The following is a 26,010-nucleotide window of genomic DNA, read 5'->3' as shown; positions in this document are numbered from 1 at the left end:
GCAAAGCCCTCACTAGTCAATATCAATCTAAATCAACTATGTGGCAGTTAAAATACTGAATCGTCCAATCAACATGAGATAAAAGTGCCGTAAGTCACCAGGAGAAAATTTACAGAACTATCCCCTCTGCCAGTGCAGAATTTTCTGATAATACCATCAAAACCATGTGTTTAACACTGTCCCACACAACATCCTTGTCTCTAAACTGGAGAGACATCAATTTGATGGATTGACCACTCGGTGGATAAAGAACTGGCTGGACGGCCGCACACAAAGAGTTGTGGTCAATGGCTCAATGTCTGGCTGGAGACCAGTAACGAGTGGTGTCCCTCAGGGATCGGTGTTGGGACCGGTCTTGTTTAACATCTTCGTCGCTGACATGGACAGTGGGATTGAGTGAGCCCTCAGCAAGTTTGCTGATGACACCAAGCTGTGTGGTCCGGTTGATATGCTGGAGGGAAGGGATGCCACCCAGAGGGACCTTGACACACTTGTGAAGTGGGCTGATGCCAACCTTATGAAGTTCAACCACGACAAGTGCAAGGTCCTATACCTGGGTCAGAGCAATCACAGGCACAGCTATAGGATGGGCAGAGAACAGATTCAGAGCAGCCCTGTGGAGAAGGACTTGGGGGTGTTGGTTGATGAGAAAATGAACATGAACCAGCTTCAGTGTGCGCTCGCAGCCCAGAAAGCCAACTGTATCCTGGGCTGCATCAAAAGAAGCGTGACCAGCAGGTCAAAAGAGGTGATCCTGCCCCTCTACTCTGCTCTTGTGAGACCTCACCTGGAGTAATGTGTACAGTTCTGGTGTCCTCAACATAAAAAGGACATGGAACTGTTGGAACAAGTCCAGAGGAGGACTATGAGGATGACCAGGGGACTGGAGCACCTCCCATATGAAGACAGGCTGAGAAAGTTGGGGCTGTTCAGCCTGGAGAAGAGAAGGCTGCATGGAGACCTCATAGCAGCCTTCCAGTATCTGAAGGGGGCCTATAGGGATGCTGGGGAGGGACTCTTCATCAGGGACTGTAGTGACAGGACAAGGGGTAACGGGTTCAAACTTGAACAGGGGAAGTTTAGATTGGATATAAGGAGGAAATTCTTTCCTGTTAGGGTGGTGAGGCACTGGAATGGGTTGCCCAGGGAGGTTGTGAGTGCTCCATCCCTGACAGTGTTCAAGGCCAGGTTGGATGAAGCCTTGGGTGGGATGGTTTAGTGTGAGGTGTCCCTGCCTATGGCAGGGGGGTTGGAACTTGATGATCTTAAGGTCCTTTCCAACCCTAACTATTATGATTCTATGATTCTATGCCATCTCTTCATAAATCACCTGTATGTCATGGCCCCGATGGAAAGCAGAAAGACTACATGGAACCTCTCTACTCTTTCCACTGAGTTCCAAAGAACAGAAATGCTTTTTTCCTTCTAGAATATTACCCAATTCTCAGATAATCCACTAATTGAAAGAAATAATCTTCCCACAGAATGTACTTATGTTGTATAACTAATTTCCAGTCAATGATGCTGAAGACAAGTGTGCAAGACAGAAAGATATGCAAATGGCAGCCTTCAAAAAGGCTAAATGAGAGACTAAAATCTCTGTTAACCTGACTTACAAGTATAATATCTGCCAACATTAAGTGCAGTTGCTATGTAAGAAGGGAATATGAACTCACGGATCTCACAGCATCTCTGTCCAGGAGTCCTTGTAACTGCTTGTTAAGGAACAAGGCTTATGCAATTGCACCAACCAGCTATCAACCCCTCATCCCTCTTAATTTTGTCAAATTTTGCTGAAATGGGCCAGTGAGCAAAAGCGTTAACAGCGATGAGGAAACTTTGTAAAAGTTGACTGTTGTGCAAAAAAAAAAAAATAATCAAAGAGCCTTAAATCAGCTGTGAACCAGTTCCCTTTCCAAATCAAAGCAGTAAAGACTAAAGCTGGAGCTTCTGGACAAGAGAAAAGCAGGACTCAAATATCAAGACAAATAAGTTCATTGAATAATTTGTTCAATGGTTTTATAACTGAATGCTTACATGGACAACAATTATCCTCTAGTACTCAAATATGTCTTGGATCCTTGAGAGCTAGCATTCAAACATGTTTTGAAAGAAATACAAGCCTCATGATCTGAGGTTTAAAATTGTATTAAGGATTACAATGAGACCTTCTTGGAAAGATGATCATACCCTATATCCACTGAAAAGTTTCTTTAATCTTTCTCTAAAACATGTGGTGGTGGCCAAAATACAACACCATAGCTCAGGTTAAAGTTGAATTAAAGAATTCCTAAATTCCTGTTCTATTTAACTTATGAAATACACTTGTATTTCACAAACTTAAATCACTAACTGATGATTGGGTGGACCCTTTTCTCCCATACGAGCAGTCTATTGCACAGCTGTCCTAATCCACAATTCTTATACTTTCTTCTTAAGTAACCAGTTCTGGCCCCTGCTATAGACAAAATACCGAAACACAAGAGACTCAATATGCGTTTGTTATAACAAGCCATACATTCCTCCTGATTAAACATTCTGTTTACGTTTTAACAAAGCTATTTTCTTGCTACTTCTGGGGAAAGAAAAAACAAAACAAAACAGAGAAAACCCACCATATTTATATTTGCATGATACTTAACTTGAAACTACTAATGATGGCACACATATCCCCATATTATGCTACTTGTCCTGCTCAACCCACATTCCAGGCTTTTCCAGAGATTAGTAAGTACATCTGGCTACAGTGCTTTCCATTTTACAAGCTTTTAAAATATTTGCATTGCTACAAGAATTAAGCAACTAGAAAAAAAAAAAAACAAACATAGTGACATTTTGGCAAATTCAAAATGAATTTGCTATTTAAGACAGGGCTGTGTTTGTGATTAGTCTTATAATATACAGTAACATCAGATACTTAAAGGTCCATAAAGTCTATACATCAAAATAAATATTATTTTCCTTTTAAATAAGAAGATGATAATTTCACCTCGAATGTCCTCCTCAGCCACATTGTAACACCAGTCCATTTTCACTGAATATACAGATAAGCAGTGAGGCATCCAGACCCGGGGCCCCCCAGTAGAAGGAGGGTATGGACCTGCTGTAGTGATTCCAGAGTAGGTCACGAAGATGCTCAGAGGGCTGGAGCATCTCCCCTATGGAGACAGACTGAGAGAGCCCTGATTGTTCAGCCTGGAGAAGAGAAGGCTCAGGGGAGACCTTAGAGCAGCTTCCAGTGCCTAAAGAGGCTGACAAGAAATCTGGAGAGGGACTTTTGACAAAGGCCTGTAGGGACAGGACAAAGGGGAATGGCTTTAAACTGAAAGAGCGGAGAATGAGATTAGGTATTAGGAAGAAGTTCTTCCCTGTGAGGATGGTGAGGCATTGGCACAGGTTGTCCAGAGAAGCTGTGGCTGACCCATCCCTCGCAGTGTTCAAGGTCAGGTAGGACAGAGCTTTGAACAACCCCGTATAGTGGAAGTTGATGATCTTCCAACCTAAACCATTACACAGTGATTGTACACTGTGTTGGCTACCCCCCAAAAGGTTGCTATACAATTTAAATTTCATCCTACCATCCAACCATATAAAGCAATTTCTCAAAATGTAAAAACACATTTCACAGCTGCTGATCTGAATTGGCAGTGTCACTCGGAAGAAAAAAAAGAAAATTAACATATCACCTTAAGAAGTTTTTTGGGATCGGGAACTTTCATAGGCAGGAGAGGGAGGAAGAGAAGTCTACACTTAAGCATGCCTTACCATAGATACTACATTTTTAATCTAAGAAATATAGATAGGAAAAGCAGCTCAATTACCTCCTTATCACATTGACAGAAGCATAGGCTTTTAAATAACCACATGATGATGCAGAAACAAACAGTCAGGCCACCTCACAAAACTCTTTAAAGGACGAGAAAGAGGAAGGGGAAGTTAGAATTTTTTACCTACTACCTCTGGAAATAATCAGGATTCAGGGAAAACAGGACTGAGTTTTATGCAACCATTAAAGAACCACTTACAGTATGTGTGGTCCTTCTGTAATCCAAAAGCACAGTATCAACGCTTTCGAATAGAGTTCTGAATACACTTTGGATTTGATTAGATACATTTGCACCAATCAATCTTTCAAAAGGAAGTTTTGATTTACTAGTCTACTGTGTTGAAGTGTTTGAAAAAGAAAACACTGTGTTTGAATATAATCACCATAAATCTGTGATGATATAAGGATAAAGCAGTCCAGGTGGTAGTGTGATAACATTTTGTGTTTCTAATCCATAAAGAGACATATAATATTCACCCTCAAGCATATATAAAAGTCTGGCTGAAATTTAAGATGATAAATGCTGGATTCAAAACTGAAACTAAAAAACAAACCCTCAGATAAGTGTTTAACAACAGATACACACATTATGGCTTCAGTATATTTTCCTGTCCAGTATGTTAACACTTACTATAAATTATCATCTGCAATGTTGTATTTTAAAACTATATTGGGGCTTTTTTATTATTAAGCATAACTTAAGGCTTAATTTTGTACATACCCAAGGATGAAGTGGAGCCAAATTTATGCCTGAAGGGTTTCAGCAAAGCATACTTTTAGGAAATAAAGTAGGACAACAGCAAACACACAAGTGAATCTCTTACAAAAGACAGTCATTTTACATGAATTAATATATTTTTAGTAGCCTTAATATCATGAGTATTCACATAGCTTCTAATGGGGCCATTTCCTATATTAAATATATTAATATTTAATATTAATATAATTAATATATATTAAAACCAGCATTTTCCAAACTTTTTAAAGTGGTAAACCTTTTCCCATTCAAAACCTCACTTTTATGATATGTACAGCTATTGAGGGCAGTCATCTAGCTTCCAGCAGGCCAATTTTTCCAGAGAGACAAGGCAAAATCATGGTCAACAACTGAAGCACAAAATACCACCATTCAAAGAACAAGGCTTAAAAGCATTAACAAAATAAAGGTGACAACTAGGGGGTGGGGGGTGGGGGTGGGGAGGGGAGGAGGGGGCAAGAATCTGAAAAACCTTAAATTGGTGGTGAGGCACTGGAATCGGTTGCCCAGGGAGGTTGTGACTGCTCCATCCCTGGCAGTGTTCAAGGCCAAGCTGGATGAAGCCTTGGGTGGCATGGTTTAGTGTGAGGTGTCCCTGCCCGTGGCAGGGGGGTTGGAACTAGATGATCTTGAGGTCCTTTCCAACCCTAACCTATGATTCTATGAAATTGATCTGATAAAACAAACCTGAAAAATGCCTCATTTAAAATATTTCAACATTAAGTTAACATTTAGATGACCAATAAATTAGAAATCAAATTATTGAGGCAAGATGCTTTCAACTACAGAAGTACATCCTACTTACCTTTATAAGCATAAGCAATTAAAGTTCATAAGTTTCTGCATCCCTACATCAGTTCCTCATTTATACAGTATTGTCAAATCTTTGAAGATTTGGTAACTTTTTCCCCCAAAGAAATACCATTATACAGTATGTAGCACTCAAATCTAGATATTGTTATCAGCTGATCTCTTCACAAAACCTTCAGAACAGAGAAGTACTCTCTATAAAGGCCAGTACCGATTTCTTAGGGAAAACCCCTACTTGGTTTTCTCTCCAAGAGAACTAAAGTTTAGCCTAAGGTTATGACCAGACAACTGTGCTTTATAACTACAGACAAACTTCACTTCCATGATCTTCTCTTAGTCTTTTTTATCTACTGTAATTTTTGGCTTCTACAATACCTTTTGGCAAGGAATTTATGAATTCAACACTTTAATTACGCACTGTTAAAGAACTACTTTCCTTGTGTTTATTTTAAGTCTGCCATCTGATAATTTAATTAGGTGCCCCTAGTTTTTGTTATGAAAAAAGGGAAATAATTGTTTCCATTCACTTTTTTCACATTGATCATAATTCTAGATTTCTATCACATTCCTCAGTTATCTTTTTTCAGGATTTAGTGCCCTGCCAATTTAGCTTCTCCTTGTACAGAATTCACTGAATTCTTTTCTAATTCTAGAATTGAATTGGTTTTATAATAGGGTAAGCACACCAGCAGAACTACTAGTAACACTCTTCCTTGCATATGCTCAATTCCTTTGAAGTCTAATCAATTTTTGACAACTACTAAGACTCAACTATTAAGCTTTGAGAGTTGTGAACCTCAGATTTTTTTTCTAGGAAAATAAACCACACAGAGTTCATGCGTATGACTTTGGGTTTATCAGCAAAGAGTTTCACCCATTTTAACACTCACTCAATTATGTTATAACCTGGGGTGGCCCTACACAATCAGCATTTGATTTCAGTACTCTAAATTATTTTGCTATTAGCAAGTGTTCTTGCTTCTCCAACATCCTTGGTGCATCTTGCAAGTAACTTTGGTGTGAAAAAAACTATTCCTGCCCTTAATTTCTCATCTTTTATTTAGTTGGTATCTTGTAAAAGGCTCTTTTCTTTATAGCCCACATTTTGTAAAGCTATTGAAGCTACTAAAAAGCCTCTACGCAATTCACTAAAAAAGAATAAAATTACTGGGGTTCCACCAAATTTCAGGCTGGAAATACTTCTTAGCAGTAAGACAGAAATGGAAAACATGCAGTTTTGCAGTTCCTTTTTAGACAGGATATTCAACACCAATTATAAATAATTTTGTGTCGATACAATATGCAGCACTGACAATTAATTGATAGTCACTGATTTTAAACATTTGTTCATTGTTTAAAGAAATCTTATTTTTAATCTATACCTGTATTCATTAAATAAATCCTTAATTTGCCCTACATGTAGAACAAGCAATAATAAACTATACATTGGATACTGTTTGTATAAATTAAGTAGCAATACTTGAAAGTAACAAACATTTCTGCTTTTCACTTTTTTTACTCAATGGACATAAAAAGAAGCTATATATCATGAATACAGGAGACAAAAAAAGGGCAACCAACTCTCACATGATGACTGAATGTTGCGTTAAGCCATGAATGATCTAAATTGAAGTTACATAAACAGAAAAATAATGCCACTGACAAACAGCCCCATTCTGTAACGTTCTATTTGAGAATCACTGGTTAAAGATAAAGAGACGCTGAGCTTTGACAAAGAATGATATGGGAGATGACATCAACTTCTTTTGGCAGTGAGCTCAGTGTGCCAGCTAGCTGACAAACTAGCTTCTAAAAACCACTAACAGTAGCTTACAAAGTCACAGCTGTTATCCTGTTTTAAACAACAAAATGTTGATCTCAGTTGAAATGCCCAGTCCTACAGAAGATTTGTAAATGCCCTGATTTTTACTTCTTTTTAAACAAAGCAAGAAGTTATACTGAGAAAGGCACAAGGGACAGGCAATGACTGTACTCTGATGACTCCATGGTGATGTTTAATAGACAGGATTAAGTATAACATTTGCTTATGCTCTGCACCCTCCTTTTATTTAAAGAAAGAAATAAATCCTAGCGTTACAAGCTCACTAGCAGCATAAATCTACAAATGTGGAAGCACCATAGTCACTAGCAATTTCTTTAGCTAACTCAAGGCAGCTCCCAGGCTATTAACTTTGATAATGGGAAGAAATTAATCAGAAAACTTGTAGAAAATTCCCTAAAGGGACTTAAATCAATTGAAAGATACTAATACTCTACTAAACAAGCATTTTACAATGCTGCATGCTAAAAAAAAGGAAAAAAAGATCATATTACTTAGCACTTCAACTATTTAAGTAGTGTAAATCTTCACGTCTATAGTAAAGTATCAAGCAGTCTTCTCTATTTTTCAGTTATAAGGGAATAAAAAGGTTTATTAAACATAACAGAGACAAATTCAGTCTTAATTCTGGTACTCCTATATCCTCCATTACTGGTATCTGATGGCTTGACCTTGCAAGTGAAGATTTGGGAAGGGCTCTGACCACGTTTACTACAAGCATGATGACCAAGGGCATGTGGGATATGCAAATCTGGTTGGAAAAGGATGCTTAGGCAGTCAGGGAGTGTCCGACCAGGACTGTCATCTCCTGAATAATCTCGAGCTACCCATGTGCTGGTCCGCCCACATGCAAGGTTGGATCTGCATCTTCCCATGCACCTTGTTACCTGCCTTTTCGACCCTCGCCTGTCCATACAGACAAGTGTCAGTAAGCCCTTCCAGCCTGCGCAGTAGATTTTTAGGTGAGGGCAGTGTGCGCAGAACTGGCCCCACCATTTACACCTGAGGTTTAACTGCCACAGCCAAGTGAGCTAGGATGGTGACAGCAAAGTCCGCAGGTCGCAGGTTTTGTAAGAGTGTCCTTCTCTTAGCTGGAAGACCATACAAGGCTAGATGAGCTCAATCAGCCTGGGTTTGAAGATAGTTCTCCTTTGCTAACGAAGATTCAGGATGGGCTTTAACCCGCACATTCTGAGCAAGACTGTCATTTCCTGGGTCAATCTTGAACGACCACTATCGTGAGCCCACCGAGGTGCCAGCGGCGCTGTGGTATCGCTACGTCTAGGCGGGATTCTGACTTAGAGGCGTTCAGTCATAAGCCTGCAGATCATAGCCTCGTGCCAGTGGCTCACATCCCTCAAATTACACAAATTAAATATTAAAATTAAAAAAAAAGAAAAAAAAGAAATAAAAAGAAAGCTATCGTTCCCATTTTACAAATGACCAACTGATGCACAGAACAATTTCCCTAATTTTCTGAAGGTTCAAAGAGAAGTCTGTGGCTCAGTGCCACAGCTAAACTCACCTCTCAAGCCCCAGACTACAACCTCTGGCCACTACAGTATTCTCTCTGCTTTTTACAGCACTTTTACCTCCATAAAATTGCAGTAGATTCAGCATAATCACTCCTGATGGATGGTAAATTAGAGGAATAATCAAATCGAGACAGAGGCATGGCAAGTTGAAGTGACTAGTTCAATGCCAATAAAAAAACACTGGTCAAAGCTTGGATTGAAAATTGTCAGATCTACTAAAGACCTTTATTCAATAACGCTACTTAAGGACTGTTCCTATCAACACATTTTCATAGTTTTTCATCTTTAACTAAAGAAGACTTGGTATAATAATGAACTAAATAAGACTGCAGGCATGTTAAGAGCTGAACACAACCACATGTTTTCAACAGCAAGTCTAGTAGTTATTGTGGAACAGGTATTACCAACTCCCAGATTCAGACCGAGAACCAGTCTGTCTCCCTTATGTACATGTAAAACAGAAATAAACTTGTTTACCTCCTAAACAAGGATGAAGGAGGATAGAAGCAGCTAATAATTAGTATCTGAGAACATAAAACACAGCAAGTTCTATTAAGAAGTACCCTGTTTGCTAACAAAGTGAAAAGCAGCAATACAGAAATAATAAATTTTTTTTTCTCCTAATTTTCTTGGTTCTTCTCTTTTCCACAGAAATACAAGAATTCTGGAAAAGAATGATAGTGTACAGACTTCTACAGAGCCATCAAAAGAAATGCAAAAAGATAAAAGGCATATAAAATGTTTGAATATTCTTTCCACAGTCCCACAGAAAGAGTGCCTCTCCCCACCCTACTTCCACAGACCAATAACTTGCAAATGAAAAAATATATCAGAGACCCTAAGAGGTATTTTAAATGCTCTATTTCTCACTAAACAAAACACTTCAGAGTTTGTTAAATGAACACCTCAAAGCAGGACTATGGCAAAATGAATCCACACCTCTTGAATCAGTGTGCTAAACAGCAAAGCATCTTTTTGGCTTGTGATCTGCATATGGCTTATAGCTCCTGTGCATGGAATATGTCAAATGATCATCAAGAGGTCAGTGCTGGCATGAAAGCTACCAAAATAATCAAATCCTTAATGCTTTTTAAGCAAGACACAAACCATTGAGATAGAAACATCATTTAAGGACTCATCAGCTTACCTCACTTTGCCCTGTTTTACACTGCAGTGGACCACAGGGAACAGTACTCTCCTACGTATGAGCCACCTGCAAGTTGTCCAACAACCTACACGGCCAATGCATCAGGAGTTTAGGGCACATGAAGATTCTAGTATTCAGGTGAAGGAGACTGGCAGTCTTAATCTATTACTTCCAGTATTGTGACGAAACCATTTGGTCTCTATGAAGCTACTCACTGGAACCTGTAAAAGGCTGCGTAAGCTCTTGATCATAAAAGTGGACATCCTGAATTTCGAGTTGTTAATTTCATGTTTGGAAAACACATACAATTAATTTTATCTAAGCACAAGCAGAAAGAAGCATCATACTAGATAAGAGCAACACTCCACCTAACCATGCCCCCTTTTAGTAATTATCCATGCCTTGTTTAAACCACAGTATTTGATTTGCAGAAGTTCATACATCCATTGTTAAAAAATTTGCTGTTTAAACTTATAAAGATGTATAAATAAAGCAAAGCATTTTCACAAAAAGTACACCCTAGTGTGTTCTGTAGTTACTAAATTGAAGTTTAGGGTTTAATTTGTCCTTTATGGTTTTAATTTTATTCCCTTGCACTTTCACCAAACTATGTATCTGATACAGAGAACAACAATTCTCTCACAAGTGTACTATGAAAAAAAAGTAAACAATATTCGTTAAGTACTCTCATAGTGAGACATGTGCCATAAAAAAGCACATGAAAGTTAGTAATTATTCTTCACAGTAGTTTGAATGCTGTGCAGGAAAGGTGGCAGACAGCCATATAATGAGCACTGAGTGATAAAAAGAAAGTCACTGAACAACTAACTCTGAAGTGAGCAGTATTCATTCCATGTAAAGAATGAGTCAGGACTTCTAAGGATGAAAAAAAAAATAAATGCCATCAATTAACTCTATTCTAATATACCACATACAATGGGGCTGTACAAATGATCACTGGAAATCTTAATTCTAGCACTTCTTCACTAGTTTCATCAACTTATTCTTCCAGTAAGTACAGTTTTGGCTAAACTTGATTCACAGAAGAACACAGACTTAAGGAGGGGGAAAAAAGCAAACAAAAAAAAAAAAAACAAACACCCTATCAGTTGGTAATAGTTCTATTTGTGTTGCTCTTCAGATTTCACCTCAAATTCAAAGGCAATCTTGTAGAAAATCTTCGCAATTTTAGCTGCATCTGTGTCATATGTCCAGTCTAGGAATAGTTACTAATGCGAGCTGAAAAGAAAAGCATTAGTGTTCTGTAAAATTCATGAGTTCTAAAAATGTGTCTGAGCAAAATAATGTCATGTAATGAACATCTGACTCTTTCAGTTCATTTCAGTTATTCAGGAGAAAAAATAAGCTTGAATTACTGTAGCTCTGATATACAGATAGAACAGATCTTTTCTATCCACATCAGAAAATGAGAAGATTGCACTGCATTCAGTTATGAATTGGATTTGTGCTTCAATTAAAAGAGAAGAAAAATAAATCATACTGAAGCTAAATGACAAACTAAATGCTATTCCATTGTAATTTTGTCCAAAATACAACTAAATTTGTTATTTCTTCAACTCTTTGATCATTATGTTTAGCTTGTAAAGATGCCACTTACTACTGCAAATATTCCATTTCTGAACAGACTGGTATCATTTTTCCTGAAACTGAAATATAAACATTCTGCTGCAGAGCTGCTTCAAACCCACACTGGGCCAAATCAGACTTAAAAAGAAAAAAAAATCATTTAGATTTCCATAAGAAATAAAAATAATACAAGACAACTTTAAAGAAAGAACAATTAAAAATTTTATAGAATGAGCAGGACAGAGATGGCAAAATAGAATTCTGTATGCTGAACAGTCCTGTCTTATTCCCAAATGCCAAGAGTTACTGATATTTCTTTTTAAAATACAATGTACTCCACCTTTACAGATGCAAAGGCACAAAATGTGAAAGATACAGGTTAGCTGATTTTGCACATTATGGAGAACACAGCTATTTCTGAGGGCCCCAATCTTAAGAATCCATGCCATGAGAATGAACTCTGGCTCACAAAAATCCTTTGAGCTTAGGGCTTTTTGGCAAAGTAGTAAACTGCCCAGAGCACTGTTATACCTTCACAGAATCACAGAATCCTGGAATGGTCTGGGTTGGAAGGGACCTTAAAGATCATCCAGTCCCACCCCCCCTGCTATGGTCAGGGACACCTTCCACTAGACCAGGTTGGACCAGGCTTTGAGCAACCAAGTTCCAGTCGCTAGAAAGAAATTTGGCCATATAGTTCAAAAGGCGATTTGGGCATTACATGCACATTCATTGCTCTGGCCTATCTTCATATACATTGTAATTAGCAGGCAATACGCAATAGTCCCTAAGCTGTCCATCATCATCTTTTTATGGCAAAATGCAGAATGTCATTCTGCTTAGCACCTTTGACCTCTCACACTGCAAACAGCAGCAGACCCAGAATCTACATTTGCTCTTGAAATAGAAACATAACAATTCATTTTAACTACTGGCTGGGTCTCCAAATTCTGTGCCCCCTCTTTACTCAACTCCACACAGTTGATTGGTCTAGTGTTTACTAGATACCTCCCTCCCAGAGCTAACAAACATATGCAGTGGTGTAGCTTCTTAAAACAAATCATTATTTATCCATGCAAACAGAACAGAAATAAATGATTAAAGTAATGAAATAACTGAGCATTAGGGGAAAAAAAAAAAAGCCAAACAAACAAAAAACAAACAAAAAAAAAAAACACACACACAAAAACAACCCCAACAAAACAAATAAATAATGCAAGCTTTGACAAATGTGTTATCTTAGATGTATAGGTCTGGATTCTGGCAACCAAACTACAGTTTCTCTCTAACAATGAAGCACCGTTTCCTCGCTTTTGGAGCTGGAAGGTCAGAGGAGGAGGAGGTATGAGTGGAAGGAATGACTATAATTCATTTGTATATTGTTTCTTAATTACCACTACTCAGTTATTAAGTGGTCTGTTACTCAGAGCATGACAAAACTAAAATCTGACATCTGCTTCTCTGAACATTGGTGAATCGACTATCTATAAATACCACCTGCTTTCTCCAACTGTGAAAAAAACAACAAACCAAATCTCCAACACAGAACTTGTGATGGAAATTTAATATAAACATTTCCCATACTCCTTCCAACCCAGCTTGATTCTCTTCTATTATTCTTTAGGCATACCTACACAGGCTATTTTAAGTGCCATGCAGACAGGCCAATTCACTCCAAATGAGCTCATGGCCACACTGAACCCAGTGGGGCTGCTTCTAGTATCTGAAGTTACTGGTGCTTCCAGTATCCAGTATTTCAGTTTCTGGCTATTCCAGAACAAACTGGGTTTCACATTGGAAATTTTCTCTATGTATACTGTCACCATGAAAAGGCTGCATGGTTTTGTTCTTCATCCTCTTTCAGTGTCTTCACTGCTCCTCACCTTCAGTATTCCTTCTCTACAAAAATGGAAGCCACACTGTTAAAAAAGCTCATTAAAAACCAACACAATCTTCTTTTTCTAGCTCTCTTCCTCCCAATTTTATTCCTTCTATGCCTCTCTCATCCTCTTTTCGAATCTCTTTCTCATGAATGATCTTCAGATCTTTTCTCCAACAGAAAACCACAATACATTTTTAATTACAAGGGAAAGCTTAGGCTGTTGACAAGCTGTGGAAAGGAAGTAGATCCAGGTCAGGTACTAAATATATCTTAAAAAAAAAAAAGAATGGGGGGAGATACATGGGAGAAAAGATGAAACTACTACTGCTTCCTTCCTATACTGTTTACAGCACTGTGAATCTTAAACTTATGTAGACACCATAAACATCACAGAAATAATTTAACTTGCATTAATTGCATAAGGAAATGTTATGGGGTGGGGTTTGGTGGGGGTGGTTGGGGTTTGGTTGGTTTCGATTGGTTTTTTGGTTGGTTGGGTTTTTTTCTTCAAAAGTACAGAGAAGCAACTATGATGATCAGGCATCATGTTCAAGTTCAAGCAGATAACAAGACCAGCCAATTGCACGCAAATAAATAACACTCTTCATAGTAGAATATGTGGAAAAAGTTAATAATAAAATCAAAACTTACTACTCTTCCTCCTCCACGAATTTCTTCAAATCACTCATTTTTATTAAGTTCATTAAGTGGGGTTTTTCCCTTCACTCTTTTTCATACTTTCCTTAAATGGCTACCTGCATATATTTAATTGTATACTCCTCAGGGCAGTGACTATTTCCTTAATTGTCTGTAAAGTCTGCTGCTATAAACAACGGTCCTATGCAATGGTAAGTAATAAAAAATGAGTAATGTTCTTTTGAGAAACAGTCCTACATTAATTATGCAAGATAATCTGGAAAATACAGAAAAAGGGAAAAAAAACATGTCATTATGTATCCATAACTTTAAAGCATCACTACCCAATGAACAGTTTATGATATTCCATTTCAGTATTACATTTAATTTCTCTTGGGGTATTTAAAAAACATCTGTTCTGAAAGTTACCAAATGGCTATTGTTTACTCAGAAATTCTACAGGGTGCAACACCCTTTCTGTACTGTCAGTTAAACATACAATATTTTAAATCCCCATTATGAAGCCAACTGTTGAAGCAGTCACTTAGAATGCAATGGATATTCTACACACTAAAATACACATGAAAAATACTGTCCAGAAGTTATAAATTCAATACAGTTTCTAAATTCAGTATTTAATAACTATGCAATTTTTAAAAATGGTTTTATTACATACTAAACTAATTTCATGTCTTAATTCTATATTGCTGCAGACTTACATGAGCACAGAAGCTACTGAAACTGGTGTAATTTTAAAACCAGAAGCAAATTTTTATTGCTGAACTATGGCCCTGAAAAAGGGGTTTAGTAGGAGAACACTGACACCAAATCTGAAGAGCGTGTATACTCTGCTTTAGTATTTTTTAAAATCTGTTCCCTAATCTTGACTGAGGTTTGAAAGTAGCAAGTCTGTATTTTTCCAGTGTAAATGATGTGCAGAAGCTTTACAAACATAGATCTAAATCTGCAATTGCCATTACTAAAATAAATGAAAAATCTATAAGCAGCAGTGAAACTGGCATGCAAATAAAAGAACTGTCAAGACATGTATTGCCTAAAAATAAGCTTACAATAACTATTTTAAAGACTGTGTGTGGTCTTACCCATATATTTTGGCAAGATGCACTTTCTCCAACCACAGCTAGATTCATCCAAAAGTAGTGGCACTGGAGAGTCTCTGTCTCACCTGTCAAACTTGAAGAACGTTGTTCAGCAGACCACCATGAGTCCATGGATAGGATCCACAGCACTACAGCAGCTGTTCTTGATAATTGTTCTCTAACTATAGAGGCAAATGCTTCAAAAATGTTCTGTAAGAGGATCACCCTTAATATACGTGCATTTAAAACACAAACAGAAAAAAATACATCTAGAATAAGACTTTCAGGACATTTATGGCATAGCAGCATTAATGACTTCATACGCGTTGTCCACATACCTCTGATACTTGGAAATAATAATAGAAGATTCAAGTCTATTAAATTTACCTTAGTTTTTACCTTATTTACCTCTTATAGATTAACATATTCTTCAAACTGCAGGCAATCAAATAAAACAACCAGAACCTTTAAATCTTCATATAATCTAGAAAGATGAACTTTGCTCTTCTCAGTTCCTTTCTCACATATGACATGGAAAATATTTTCACACCAACCTACAAGCAGGTTAAGTGGGAACGAGAGGTAAAAGGCTGCTTGGCTGCAGTAAAGGTAAGATTCAGTGAAAACTGGATGAAGCAAGAAAAGCTGCCGGTTTTAAAACTATGTGAAAAGAGAGCTTATCTGAATTCTGTTGATATAAAATAACTTTGACTGTTATTAAAAAGCATATAATCATTTGTTTCCAGAGTGATGTGAATATTTGCCAAAAATAGGTCACTGCTTTTAACTACTGAGATCTGTTCTGGTTTAACTACTGGTAGCGTTGTATCCCAGAAGCAAGAAAGGCTCTAGAGAGATTACTTTCACTTTTCCCTAGATATATTTAGTGTACTAACTAGCATAGTTAGGATATTATTTTTCTTTGGTTTTGTCAGTAGCATGTTTGAAATAAATTTTATTAAGTGGTAGTGTATGTAACATTGCATTGTGGGTAGCAGTTTCCTGCCTTAACCTAGCCACATCCTCAGCTGTTATATGAGACAAGTTTCCCATATTTTCTGCAAGTTGACTTTAAAAAAGGAAAAAAAAAAAAACTACCCAAAAACATACAGGAGAAAACAGCTAGAATCTTAAACACTGTATACTGACTGTTTAGAACGCCCATGTCCACCCAAAAGGGCTTTTTTTTTTTTTCTCAATAACTGTACAGCATTTGAGGAACACAGGAAAACTAACACTTTTCAGAATAAACTTATCTGCAGCAAGAATAATGAAGATGTGACCCATTTGGCCATTAAGATGTAGCCCCTTATTCAAAGCCTGGTCAGGGTTATATTATTTCACTGGAGAATATATTTTACATGCTATGAAGCAGCGAGACAGCTGGCAACTGAAGATGAATGAAAACTATTTATTACTACCCATTATTACATGATGTACTCACTGGTTAACAGAAGATGACCATCCTTTTAATTTAAATAACACTTCAGTTTAAGGTTTAATTTGATTCTTCAGTAGCCTGATTCCACTGTGCAGAAAACAGACAACATTTATTTATACTAGAGATGTAACAGCAATTTTTCCCACTCTGTATTTTTAGTGGTCCCAGGCACTGGCTACTTCAAACCATATCAAACTTAGAAAAAGGCTATATGGCAGAGAACAGAAAGTCATTAAAAGGCAGCAGTAAAACTCCAGTAAGTATTTTTAAATGAAGGACTACTAAAATAACCTTGCTGTTACAATGTTTTTAATTAAGAAGCAGTTGATTTTAACAGTATATGTGATATCACAGTATATGTGATGTAAGCATCCTAGAAGCTGTTGCAGGTATGCTGGAAATTCGAAGTCTAAGAGATAGCCACATCTAGCAACAAAAAATTCCATAAAAGGCACAAATACTCTAAATGAAATGGTACATTAAATATACTAGCTAAGAATCATCAGAAAACACAGTGCTATACCTTTAAAAAATAGAATTACTTATAAGCTATAAAAAAAAGAGCCAAGGAGAGAGGTCTCACTCCCCAGATCAAGGTGGGAGTGGGGGGAGCAGAAAATGTTGCTCTAGTGGAAACAGATACGTTAGTAACACCTACAGTTAATACCTACGTCTGAGGAAACTGAATCAGGAATTTCTGTATTACAAAAATCAGCATCTTGTTACAGTAGATACTGTAAAACTTGCAAGTAAGTGCAATTTAACAAGTTTGTCATCACACTGCTCTAGGAGAATATTTATCTCTCTCCAGTTGTAGCACAGAAACAAACATTTAAGTACAAATAAACTTTCAGCAGGGTATCCTACTGTTTATATGCTGTATGAACTTTGAGTGACATAAGGCAAAATGTTTGGAAATAAAGCACGGCTTAAAAGTTTCAAAACACATTTCAGAAAAAAAAGTGGAAAGGCGTAATTATCTTTTAGTGCTGCATTACAATTGGTTTAAAATAAGATTTCATTTGCCGTCAAAGATCAAGCTCATAATTTACCAGAGAAATTCCTTAACAAACACTTCCTTTGTAAGTGTAATTGGGACTTAAAGCATCCCCCTATGCAACACAAAAGTTTACTTTGAATTTTGTAGATATACCCTTTAAACAAAAGGCTGTCAAGCATTAGTCTACAATCACGACACTGGCTTTATAGCGGATTTTCAGGATTCATTCATCCAAACTATACTGAAAGAAGTTGTCAGTTTCCCAGGTATTAGGTCTGCGTGAAGTTTAGCTTCACAATGTCTCTATACTTAAAAAGTTGCATTTTTTCAGCAACAGTTTCTGCAAACTACGTCTTGATTACTCAGTTGAAGTCTTTTTTCTGCTTTTAACGGATTTTGTCTTAGATGAAGACTTCCCTGTAGTGGTCTTGATTGACAGGTGAAAAAGTATGTACAGTAAAAAAAACCCAACAAATCTTAGAAAGGTATCCTATCCACTCTAACAAAGTTAGAAGTTAGAGAATGTACACAAGTGAAAGCAGATTCCAGAGAAAGCCAGAGCACAGTATTCCAATGTAACAAGTTTTAAAATTCAGACTTCTGTAGGAAGTTCAATATGCTCATACTAAAGATGTGACTAAGTTCTGAACTTTTAAAAATCAAACAACTTTTTACATAAACTAAAACAAGTATTTAAGATCAAGACATGAGTTACCTATTCTATAAAAATACTGAGTCTACCTATCACCAAACAGAAGTTGATAAATAACTTCAGTGCATAACTGTAGTTGAAAAAAATCGTGCTTACAATTAAGACTTCCACAAATCACAGTGGCAGCAACCTCCAAAAGCTTTGGCTGCATCGAAGGTTGATTAAAACTGTAATGCATACAAACATATTTTGTTTATATGAGAAGATTATCATTCTGACCATCTTTTTATATCCTTAACTTCTTTTCACTGATAGTCACAATCATACTGTGAAAATCTAAAGAAATAAAAGCAATCCGTCATTAGGAGAATTAAATATCGCCCTTATTTTGCATAAGATGGGTGATTTGCAGAATACTCTGTCTTCATTTTAAGGCAGAATTTTATAAATTTGACAATACCTAGTAACTTCCAAGGTTCTTATGAAAACGGTTTTATGTTGCTTTAATAAATCAAAACACAAATCTGTAATTTTTACTGACATCTCCCTTTCCATTTTCTCTCCATCCCTGCAAAACAGAGAACCTGCTCTCCACTCATACCTCCAGATACTCATTTCACATCATTTGTGGCCAGTATCTTACTGGGACAGCTAAGGACAAAGAGGAAAATTAAAAAGGAGGGATAGCAGCTTCAAAGAGATGTATTGTATTTTAGAAATAAAAGCTGAGCAATATCTAGAAAATGCTTTACACAATTCTTCTGCTTCCAAATATATATATATGACAAAAAAACAGAAGAGAAAAATTAAAAAATCACTCAGCAACAAATAAAAAAATACAGTGCATCTAAGATACAATCAGGCTAATAAGAGAAGTTCTAGATATAACGTCCAAAGAGGCAAAAAATAAGATACTTTCTCAAAGATGTTTCCAATTTTGTTCTGAATCTGAGTGAGCAAATCAAGACTACTAATACACACTGTCTGTGCACATTATTCCTTACTACACACAGCATTTTGCAATTTATTTCAAAGCCTCTATTATAAACAAAAAAATACTGCTTTTGTTAACCCACTCTGTCCTGGTACAGTAAAGGCTTATATTACACAATCAAAGTCAAACTTACAATATGTTAAGTATATAAAAAATATTATACACACATGCACACATATGATATTAAGTATAAAATCTTACATATGCATCAAATTTATGTTTCATTTTAAAACTAAGTGTTAACATTAACTGGTGAATAAAGTTATTTATAGTCTCCCAAAAAGTCTAGGACTGTTCTATTCCTCTTAAACACTGAAACTATAATAAGCAATTAATGTAAAGCGCAATCAAAACCTTCCAACTCTCACAGTTCATTCTGTTATGCAACGTCCACATTAAATCCCAGCCATACTGGTATTCAAAAGCATCACTTATACTGCATTACTCAACTAATTATGATATCCAAATGACATATTTTGCCCAAAATATAAAAGAAACATAATTGCCCTTAATTTGCATTACATAAAACTGCTAAGTAGTTTTGAAGGCATGTAAAGCAAGGCAGACGTGATTTAAGATTTGCAAAGGAATCCCCAGACTAACACTTCTGTGACAGCCAATTACAGTAAAAAACACAAGCCCAACAAGCAGCCTGCTACTAGACCTTAGGAAAGGTAAAGTTTCTTACAATGAGTTACAGATTCACAAGTATAAGACGACAAGGAGAAAAAGTAAAACAGAAGGAATCCAGCCACCCAGTAAATATGAAGCAGACCCAAGATCGTGATACAATCCAAAGATGTAAATTATTGTAAATCATCACTGTTGTTCAGAATTTCACACAGCCACTTGTGCCAATTTTGCTCACTTTTCCACAGACACAATAATGAAGAAGGGAGCGAAAAGGGGATTTAAAAAAAAAAAAAAAAAAAGAATAAAAAAAAAAAAAAGGAGGGGGGAAGAAGAGTGGGGGGAACCTGAACCGAGAGTACAAATAAAGTTCTGCTGTCCATATGCTTTAACTGTACAGAAGTATGGGCTCTTACAGCATTTTGTACTCTCTCCAAATCCTCATGAGTCACAAAAATTAAAAAGCTATATCCTTCTGGATGCCAGGAAGGGCCTTACCACGGGCCTTTTGTCAAAATATCTAAAAAAAAGAAAAAAAAAAAAAAGAGAAAGAGGGAAAAAAAAAAAAGAAAAAAGAAAGGGAGGGGGGAAGAGAGAGAGAAAGAAAAAGCCCCAGTGTAGGCAGTCCTACTTGGAGTCCTGATGTCACAGCCACATGACTCGCTCGCTCCAGTAACAGTGCTTGCAAAAAAAAAAAAGGAGTTTTAAAGCTTTTGCTTTTTTGGATTGTGTGAATGCTTCATTCGCCTCACAAACAACCACAGAACCACAAGTGCGGTGCAAACTTTCTCCAGGAGGACAGCAAAGAAGTCTCTGGTTTTTAAATGGTTAATCTCCGCAGGTCACTACCAGCCACTGAGACCAACAGAGTCAGTAAGTGCTCTCTAACCACAGTCTATGCAGTAATAGTAGGTCCTTCAAATATTTGCTTATTCTCCCTTTTTTTTTGTTTTGTTTCCTTGCTTTTCACATGTTACCAGTGCTACACAATTTTTTGACAGGGAAAAAACCAACTGTAGAGTCTGTGCAACCCAGGAACACTGTAAAACTAAAACAAGGTTTGGCTATGGTTTGTGTTTTCAGTTTGAGGATCCAAGTATTTACACCAGAAGGTGAAAGCTCTGAGTGAACCGAGAGGGACTATGGCATCAAACAGCCTGTTCAGTTCAGTGACACCATGTCAGCAAAACTTCTTTTGGGGTAAGTACTACAATATTTGAGTTTCTGGTTTCCGTTGTCGGGAGTTTTCTTACTTTTAATAATGCTGGTTACAGTTATCTAAGTAGAAACCTGCTGAATGGGATGTGAAGGTGTTAAAATAGCTTACTTGGATTTTTTGGGGAGGAGAGGGGAGGAGAGAGAAGTCACCGTAAACTTCTGCAGATTTATGGACAAATTTGTTAGCTGACAAGCTGAGCGAAATGAAGTCCTTAGTGTTTGACAGCAGGTGTGCTCAGCTGTCACCTGGGTCAAGGTGTAGCTACACAAATTCAGAAGAGTCTGATGGGATCTAATCTAATGCTTAATATTATCCTAGGGAAAAAGATCAAGTACTTTGTGAATTTACCAACAACAGCACAGAATATCTTATTCAGAACTCTGGTGTAAAGCCTAACACTTACAGATGCACCCACCATGACTGGTTAACGGAAGATATTGAAAGAGACAAAAATTATAAGACTTAAGACTGCTTATTCTTTAACCCTGATGAAAATAAGTAGCATATAGCAGCCTGTCCTACCCATAACTGCCCTATCTTTGTTCCAGACATCTTATTTTTAAGCATATATATCAGCTGAATTTATCAGTGTACATCTGCAGTTCTTTAGTCTTTTGTTGCCCTCATTGCACAGCAAAGCATGTGATAATATATTCATTTATAAAAGCAAATTCTTATTACATTTATTACGAACAAGGCAAAACATTCATGCATAAAAATATTAAGCTATGAAATAAAAAATACATGATTTAACATGCTGATGAATTTAAGCTTTAATTGAAAGTGGTATTTTAAAAACTTTGTAGAAAAGCACTGCCAAATATTTACTTCAATATTCTGAATGGTAAAAGCAGATTTCTTTAAGAAATATATATATATTCTAAGGCAATTATTTATATGCACTGCATACATGCATGCCTATAAAAATCATAAATACGCTACGAAGTTGCACCTCTATCATTACTTTGAAAAGCTTCTTCCTCTGAAACACAGTCTTAAAAACCAGTATAGAGCACCTCACAGAACATTAAATAAAACTGAATATGACTAAGTAATTTATCTGCAAGTAAAAGCAAGTTTTATTTTAAAGCGTGTTGGAAAATGCTGTATTCTACTCATCCTTGATGAGCAGTAAGAAGTATATTCCATTTTTTTTTCAAAGCATCTTTTACTGAGACATCAGGAAAACTGACTGAAAATTCTGAAAGATAAGAAAATAAAATTCTGAGAACTTACAAGATATTCTTAATGGTGTCCGTCATGTTGAAACCATTTTGGGATTGCAGCTAAACCTATTTATTTTCTTCCCCTACCCCCCTTCTACAAAAAACAACAATGCTAGAACCATTTTCAGTATATACATCCCTATTAAGTTTGTATTGTAATGAAATGATGACTGGAGTTCCTTTTACCCCTCCTACTTCATATGCTTTGACCAGTTCCCAGTCAAGCCCATGAATAAGCTGTTAAGACTGTGTGTATGAAAAGAAATACAGAATAGTGTGGGACAGTGCAACAGCTTCTTCCAGGAGAGAGACCAGTTTAATTTAGGATCTATAGAGAGCAGAAGAGATAACATAATGTGTGGCTGGTCGTGTAGCTATAACACACCGAACATTGAGCTGAAATACTAACACAAAGCTGGTAAGTAGCTTTTCTACCGAAACTGCTGTCTTAATGAAGCACAGCAGAAGCGTAGCCAGACCACATTATCCCAGTGTTTACAACAGGAAATACAGTTTACATGTATAGGGACTTTCTTTTGCTTTTACTTCCAAAAGAGATTAGAAGAAATTTAGTTGGCTAAAACTATCAAAACATGGAGTGCTGACTGCTTAATTCATCTACTTTTGATCACTCCTAAAGCAAGGGAGAAGTTCTGTAACGTGAATAATGCTTTTCCCTAAAATTCACTAAATAGGTTTGGTCACAGAAATGGCACTTTGGGCACAAAGAATGGGTGTGAGGGACTATAAATCTCAGCAGCTCTATCAATATGTAAGCAATGTATCTTTAGCTAAAACCAAAGCTAAAAAAAACCCAACCTGCATGAAAATGATACAGAATATATTTTTAAAAGAACAAAAGTGAGAAGACCCAAGTTACTCGTAAATTTGCCATTTCCTACCAATTGTATGTCAGAACACATGATCTGTTCATCCTTTCTGTACTGCCTCTATCTCCTTCTACTCACATCTCCACGTTATTCCTTTCAGGACTGTTGAATTTAATTACGTTTCTCTTCAAGAATTAACTTATGAAACATAATAACAAGTAATCATAGGGAAGGAAAACAATGCTAAGATGATTAACTAGCATGGTTGCTAATCTATGCCATTAACCACACTTCTGAAAATTCTCAATTCACTTAGTTTTGTCTATCTGTTTTCGACTTCATATGAAAGAGAAAACAAGAGTCGTGAAGAGAAAAAATCCCTTCCTAATTAATGTGAATATATATATTCCTCTACAATTAAGTACATTTGAATTAACTAGATGCTGCGTTTCACATCCAGAGTATTTCTACCTTATGCTAATTACACACAGGTTTTGACTGCATCATGCCTGTGTAAATCATCTAAAGCTTCTAAATGTAAGTGCATTAGTTTCAACTAGCAAAGACTATTACATTCACATCTGCATCATTTGAAGAAAAAAACTGCTCAAAATAAAAACTATGCAAAAAAGCTCGAAGCAGTATATATATATATATATATTAGAAAATTTGGTAAACATTGTTTACACAAAGTACATCAGGGAATGAAATACTTCTGAAATGCCTCCACAGCACTTACAATTAAAAAACCTCCCTATTTTCAAATACGTTCTGTGCATCTTCATAGGAGGATTTCACTGAAGAAAGCTAACAGATCAGAAATTGGCTGATAATTTAATCAGTAATTTCACAAATAACTTCTGGAACCTGATCCCAATAGACAAACATGCTAAATATAAATGAAAGTCTTCAAGTTAACAACAAAATATTTGCTTGGCTTTCATTAAAATACTCTTCACTGTCACCTCGTTCTTCAAAAAAACAAACCCTTTGTAGATTTCAATTCTGAATTGCTTTATTATTTGGTAAGGAATCTTGGGGGGGGGTATTTTAATTAAGATATTGATAAAAGAGGGACAGATCCTTCTTCATTATCTACATATATAGAGGAGAATGTTCTGTATGTTACAGCTCTAACACATTCATATTATTGTAACCGTTAAGCAAAACCTCAGAAATCACTACCCTGTGTATAAAATAAAATTCAAAATACTGGGACTTTAAAAAAAAATAGTATTGAAAACTGCAAGAATGGCCATTCTCACGTGCATTGAGAAAGCTGCAAGCTTCTCACTAAGTCTTTTAGTGTGTGAACCCCCTTAAACCATGCAGAATTGCACTACACCACTTACAGGCTTCTTAGGCAGCAAAATGCACTGATCCATTTAATTATCTGTCTCAAATGAACTATTAATAGTCAATATTGTTTAAATCAACTACCCTGATGTAAAATTCACTAAGATTGAAATGTTCCAGTTTGTTAGAACACTGAAATATCCGATGGTTAAATAAACTGGGAAGGGAGGAAAAAAGAAACCTAACACTCATTAGGGGTACTAAGATTTTATCAAACATACAGGATTAATCTCTATTGAATAGAACCATTCACAAATCAAAACTTACTCCACTTCAATACTTTCATGCAGTGCTAATCAATTACAACCTTTTCTAGTTATTTAAAATCCATGTGCTTTTAATTTTATTCACTGGTGGTCTAAAATATAATATTCAGGCCAAGCTAAGTCATTCTGTATTGCAACTTTGCTTTTTTTCAATAAATATTCATCTAGAGGTTTTCTTAGAGAGAACTGCTCATATGAAGACTGTGGTAATATTTTTATACTGTACCTCCTTGTTGAAGCAAAAGGTTAGGGGTTACCTAAATACCTCAACTGTATATACAAAAAAAGGAAAAGGTAAGTATTCACATGAAAAATCCAAAGGGACTATATTATTTATTTTTGCATTTCCTATGATTAATGATGCACCAGTGCATACTTGAAAACTGAAGTCAAAATAGGGTAACACCTCAAATTCCTTTACAAACTGTACAAATATCAAACTTCCATGCTGTATTAACTACTCTACCAGAAATATTTAAAGGCTCTGCCACCCCACATTAAGAGCATAACAATAATACTGAAATTCCTCTCAAGCAGTAAGATTTCTTGGTCATGGTCAGGCAAACATTAATCTTAAAATTGCACCTAAAGCCTTTATTTTTCCCTGATTGCTTTTCAGAACTCAGTTGTACTTTTTATAAACAACAAGAAGCTCAGAGCAGACTTAAGTAAATAATGACCATTTAATACTGTATTCCATTTAAGTATAAAGGGAAAAATCAAGCAGTAAGTAATTCTTGCAAGAGGTGCTAACTATGCAGTGCACACAGTTTAAAAGAGCAAACAGAAGCTAGATAGTAATATCTGTGTTTAAGAACATCACACCTTGTGGCACACACCCATCAATAGGTAGCATTATTAGACAGCTACAAAAAATACTTTCTAAAACTCTTAACACCAGAAGCTGAAAATACAAGCAAAATCTGGCATTCTTTTCAGCAGAAGTCCAGAACACCCCGTGGAAATTAAAGAGGGAAGGGAGGAATGATCCTGAGCTTGCCAGGCTGCAAAGGTGTTGAGCACCCACATATCTCCTGCTCAGCTACTACAAGAGCCAATGGCAGCTGTCAGAGCCGAGTACCTCTTGAAAATTAGACCGTGTCTTTTACTCTATGTACCTCATAAAAATCAACATTGTGTGTTGTATGTGATGGAGTTGGTTCTGAAAACTCATTAAATACACTCCATTAATAAGAATTACAATAAATTGCCATGTTTAATATGCCCTGGAGTATATATTTTAATTAAGGCAGCCTCAAGATAAATAGTGAGTTTA

At 36.4% G+C, this 26,010-nt stretch overlaps 2 protein-coding genes across 6 annotated transcripts in view; one reads left to right on the top strand and one right to left on the bottom strand.

The window, feature by feature from the left end:
• The window catches only part of SUPT3H (SPT3 homolog, SAGA and STAGA complex component), a 276,015-nt gene that overhangs the window by 207,489 nt on the left and 42,516 nt on the right, over nt 1-26,010 (bottom strand). The window lies entirely within an intron of this gene.
• The window catches only part of RUNX2 (RUNX family transcription factor 2), a 225,308-nt gene continuing 219,876 nt past the window's right edge, over nt 20,579-26,010 (top strand). For 3 of the 5 annotated variants that reach the window (XM_065681817.1, XM_065681816.1, XM_065681815.1), the window contains exons 1-2: nt 20,581-20,710; nt 20,921-21,037. In XM_065681817.1, coding sequence (XP_065537889.1) covers nt 20,980-21,037 — 58 coding nt within the window. In that variant the 5' untranslated portion in view covers nt 20,581-20,710; nt 20,921-20,979. Of the gene's footprint in view, nt 20,711-20,920; nt 21,038-26,010 lie in introns of all 5 variants that reach the window. The other 2 variants (XM_065681813.1, XM_065681811.1) reach the window with 1 other exon arrangement.

The sequence above is a fragment of the Lathamus discolor genome, chromosome 5 (assembly GCF_037157495.1).
Source record: "Lathamus discolor isolate bLatDis1 chromosome 5, bLatDis1.hap1, whole genome shotgun sequence".
Classification (NCBI taxonomy): Eukaryota; Metazoa; Chordata; class Aves; order Psittaciformes; family Psittacidae; genus Lathamus; species Lathamus discolor.
The sequence above is the reverse complement of the archived record's forward strand: the minus strand, read 5'-3'. Positions and strand labels throughout refer to the sequence as shown.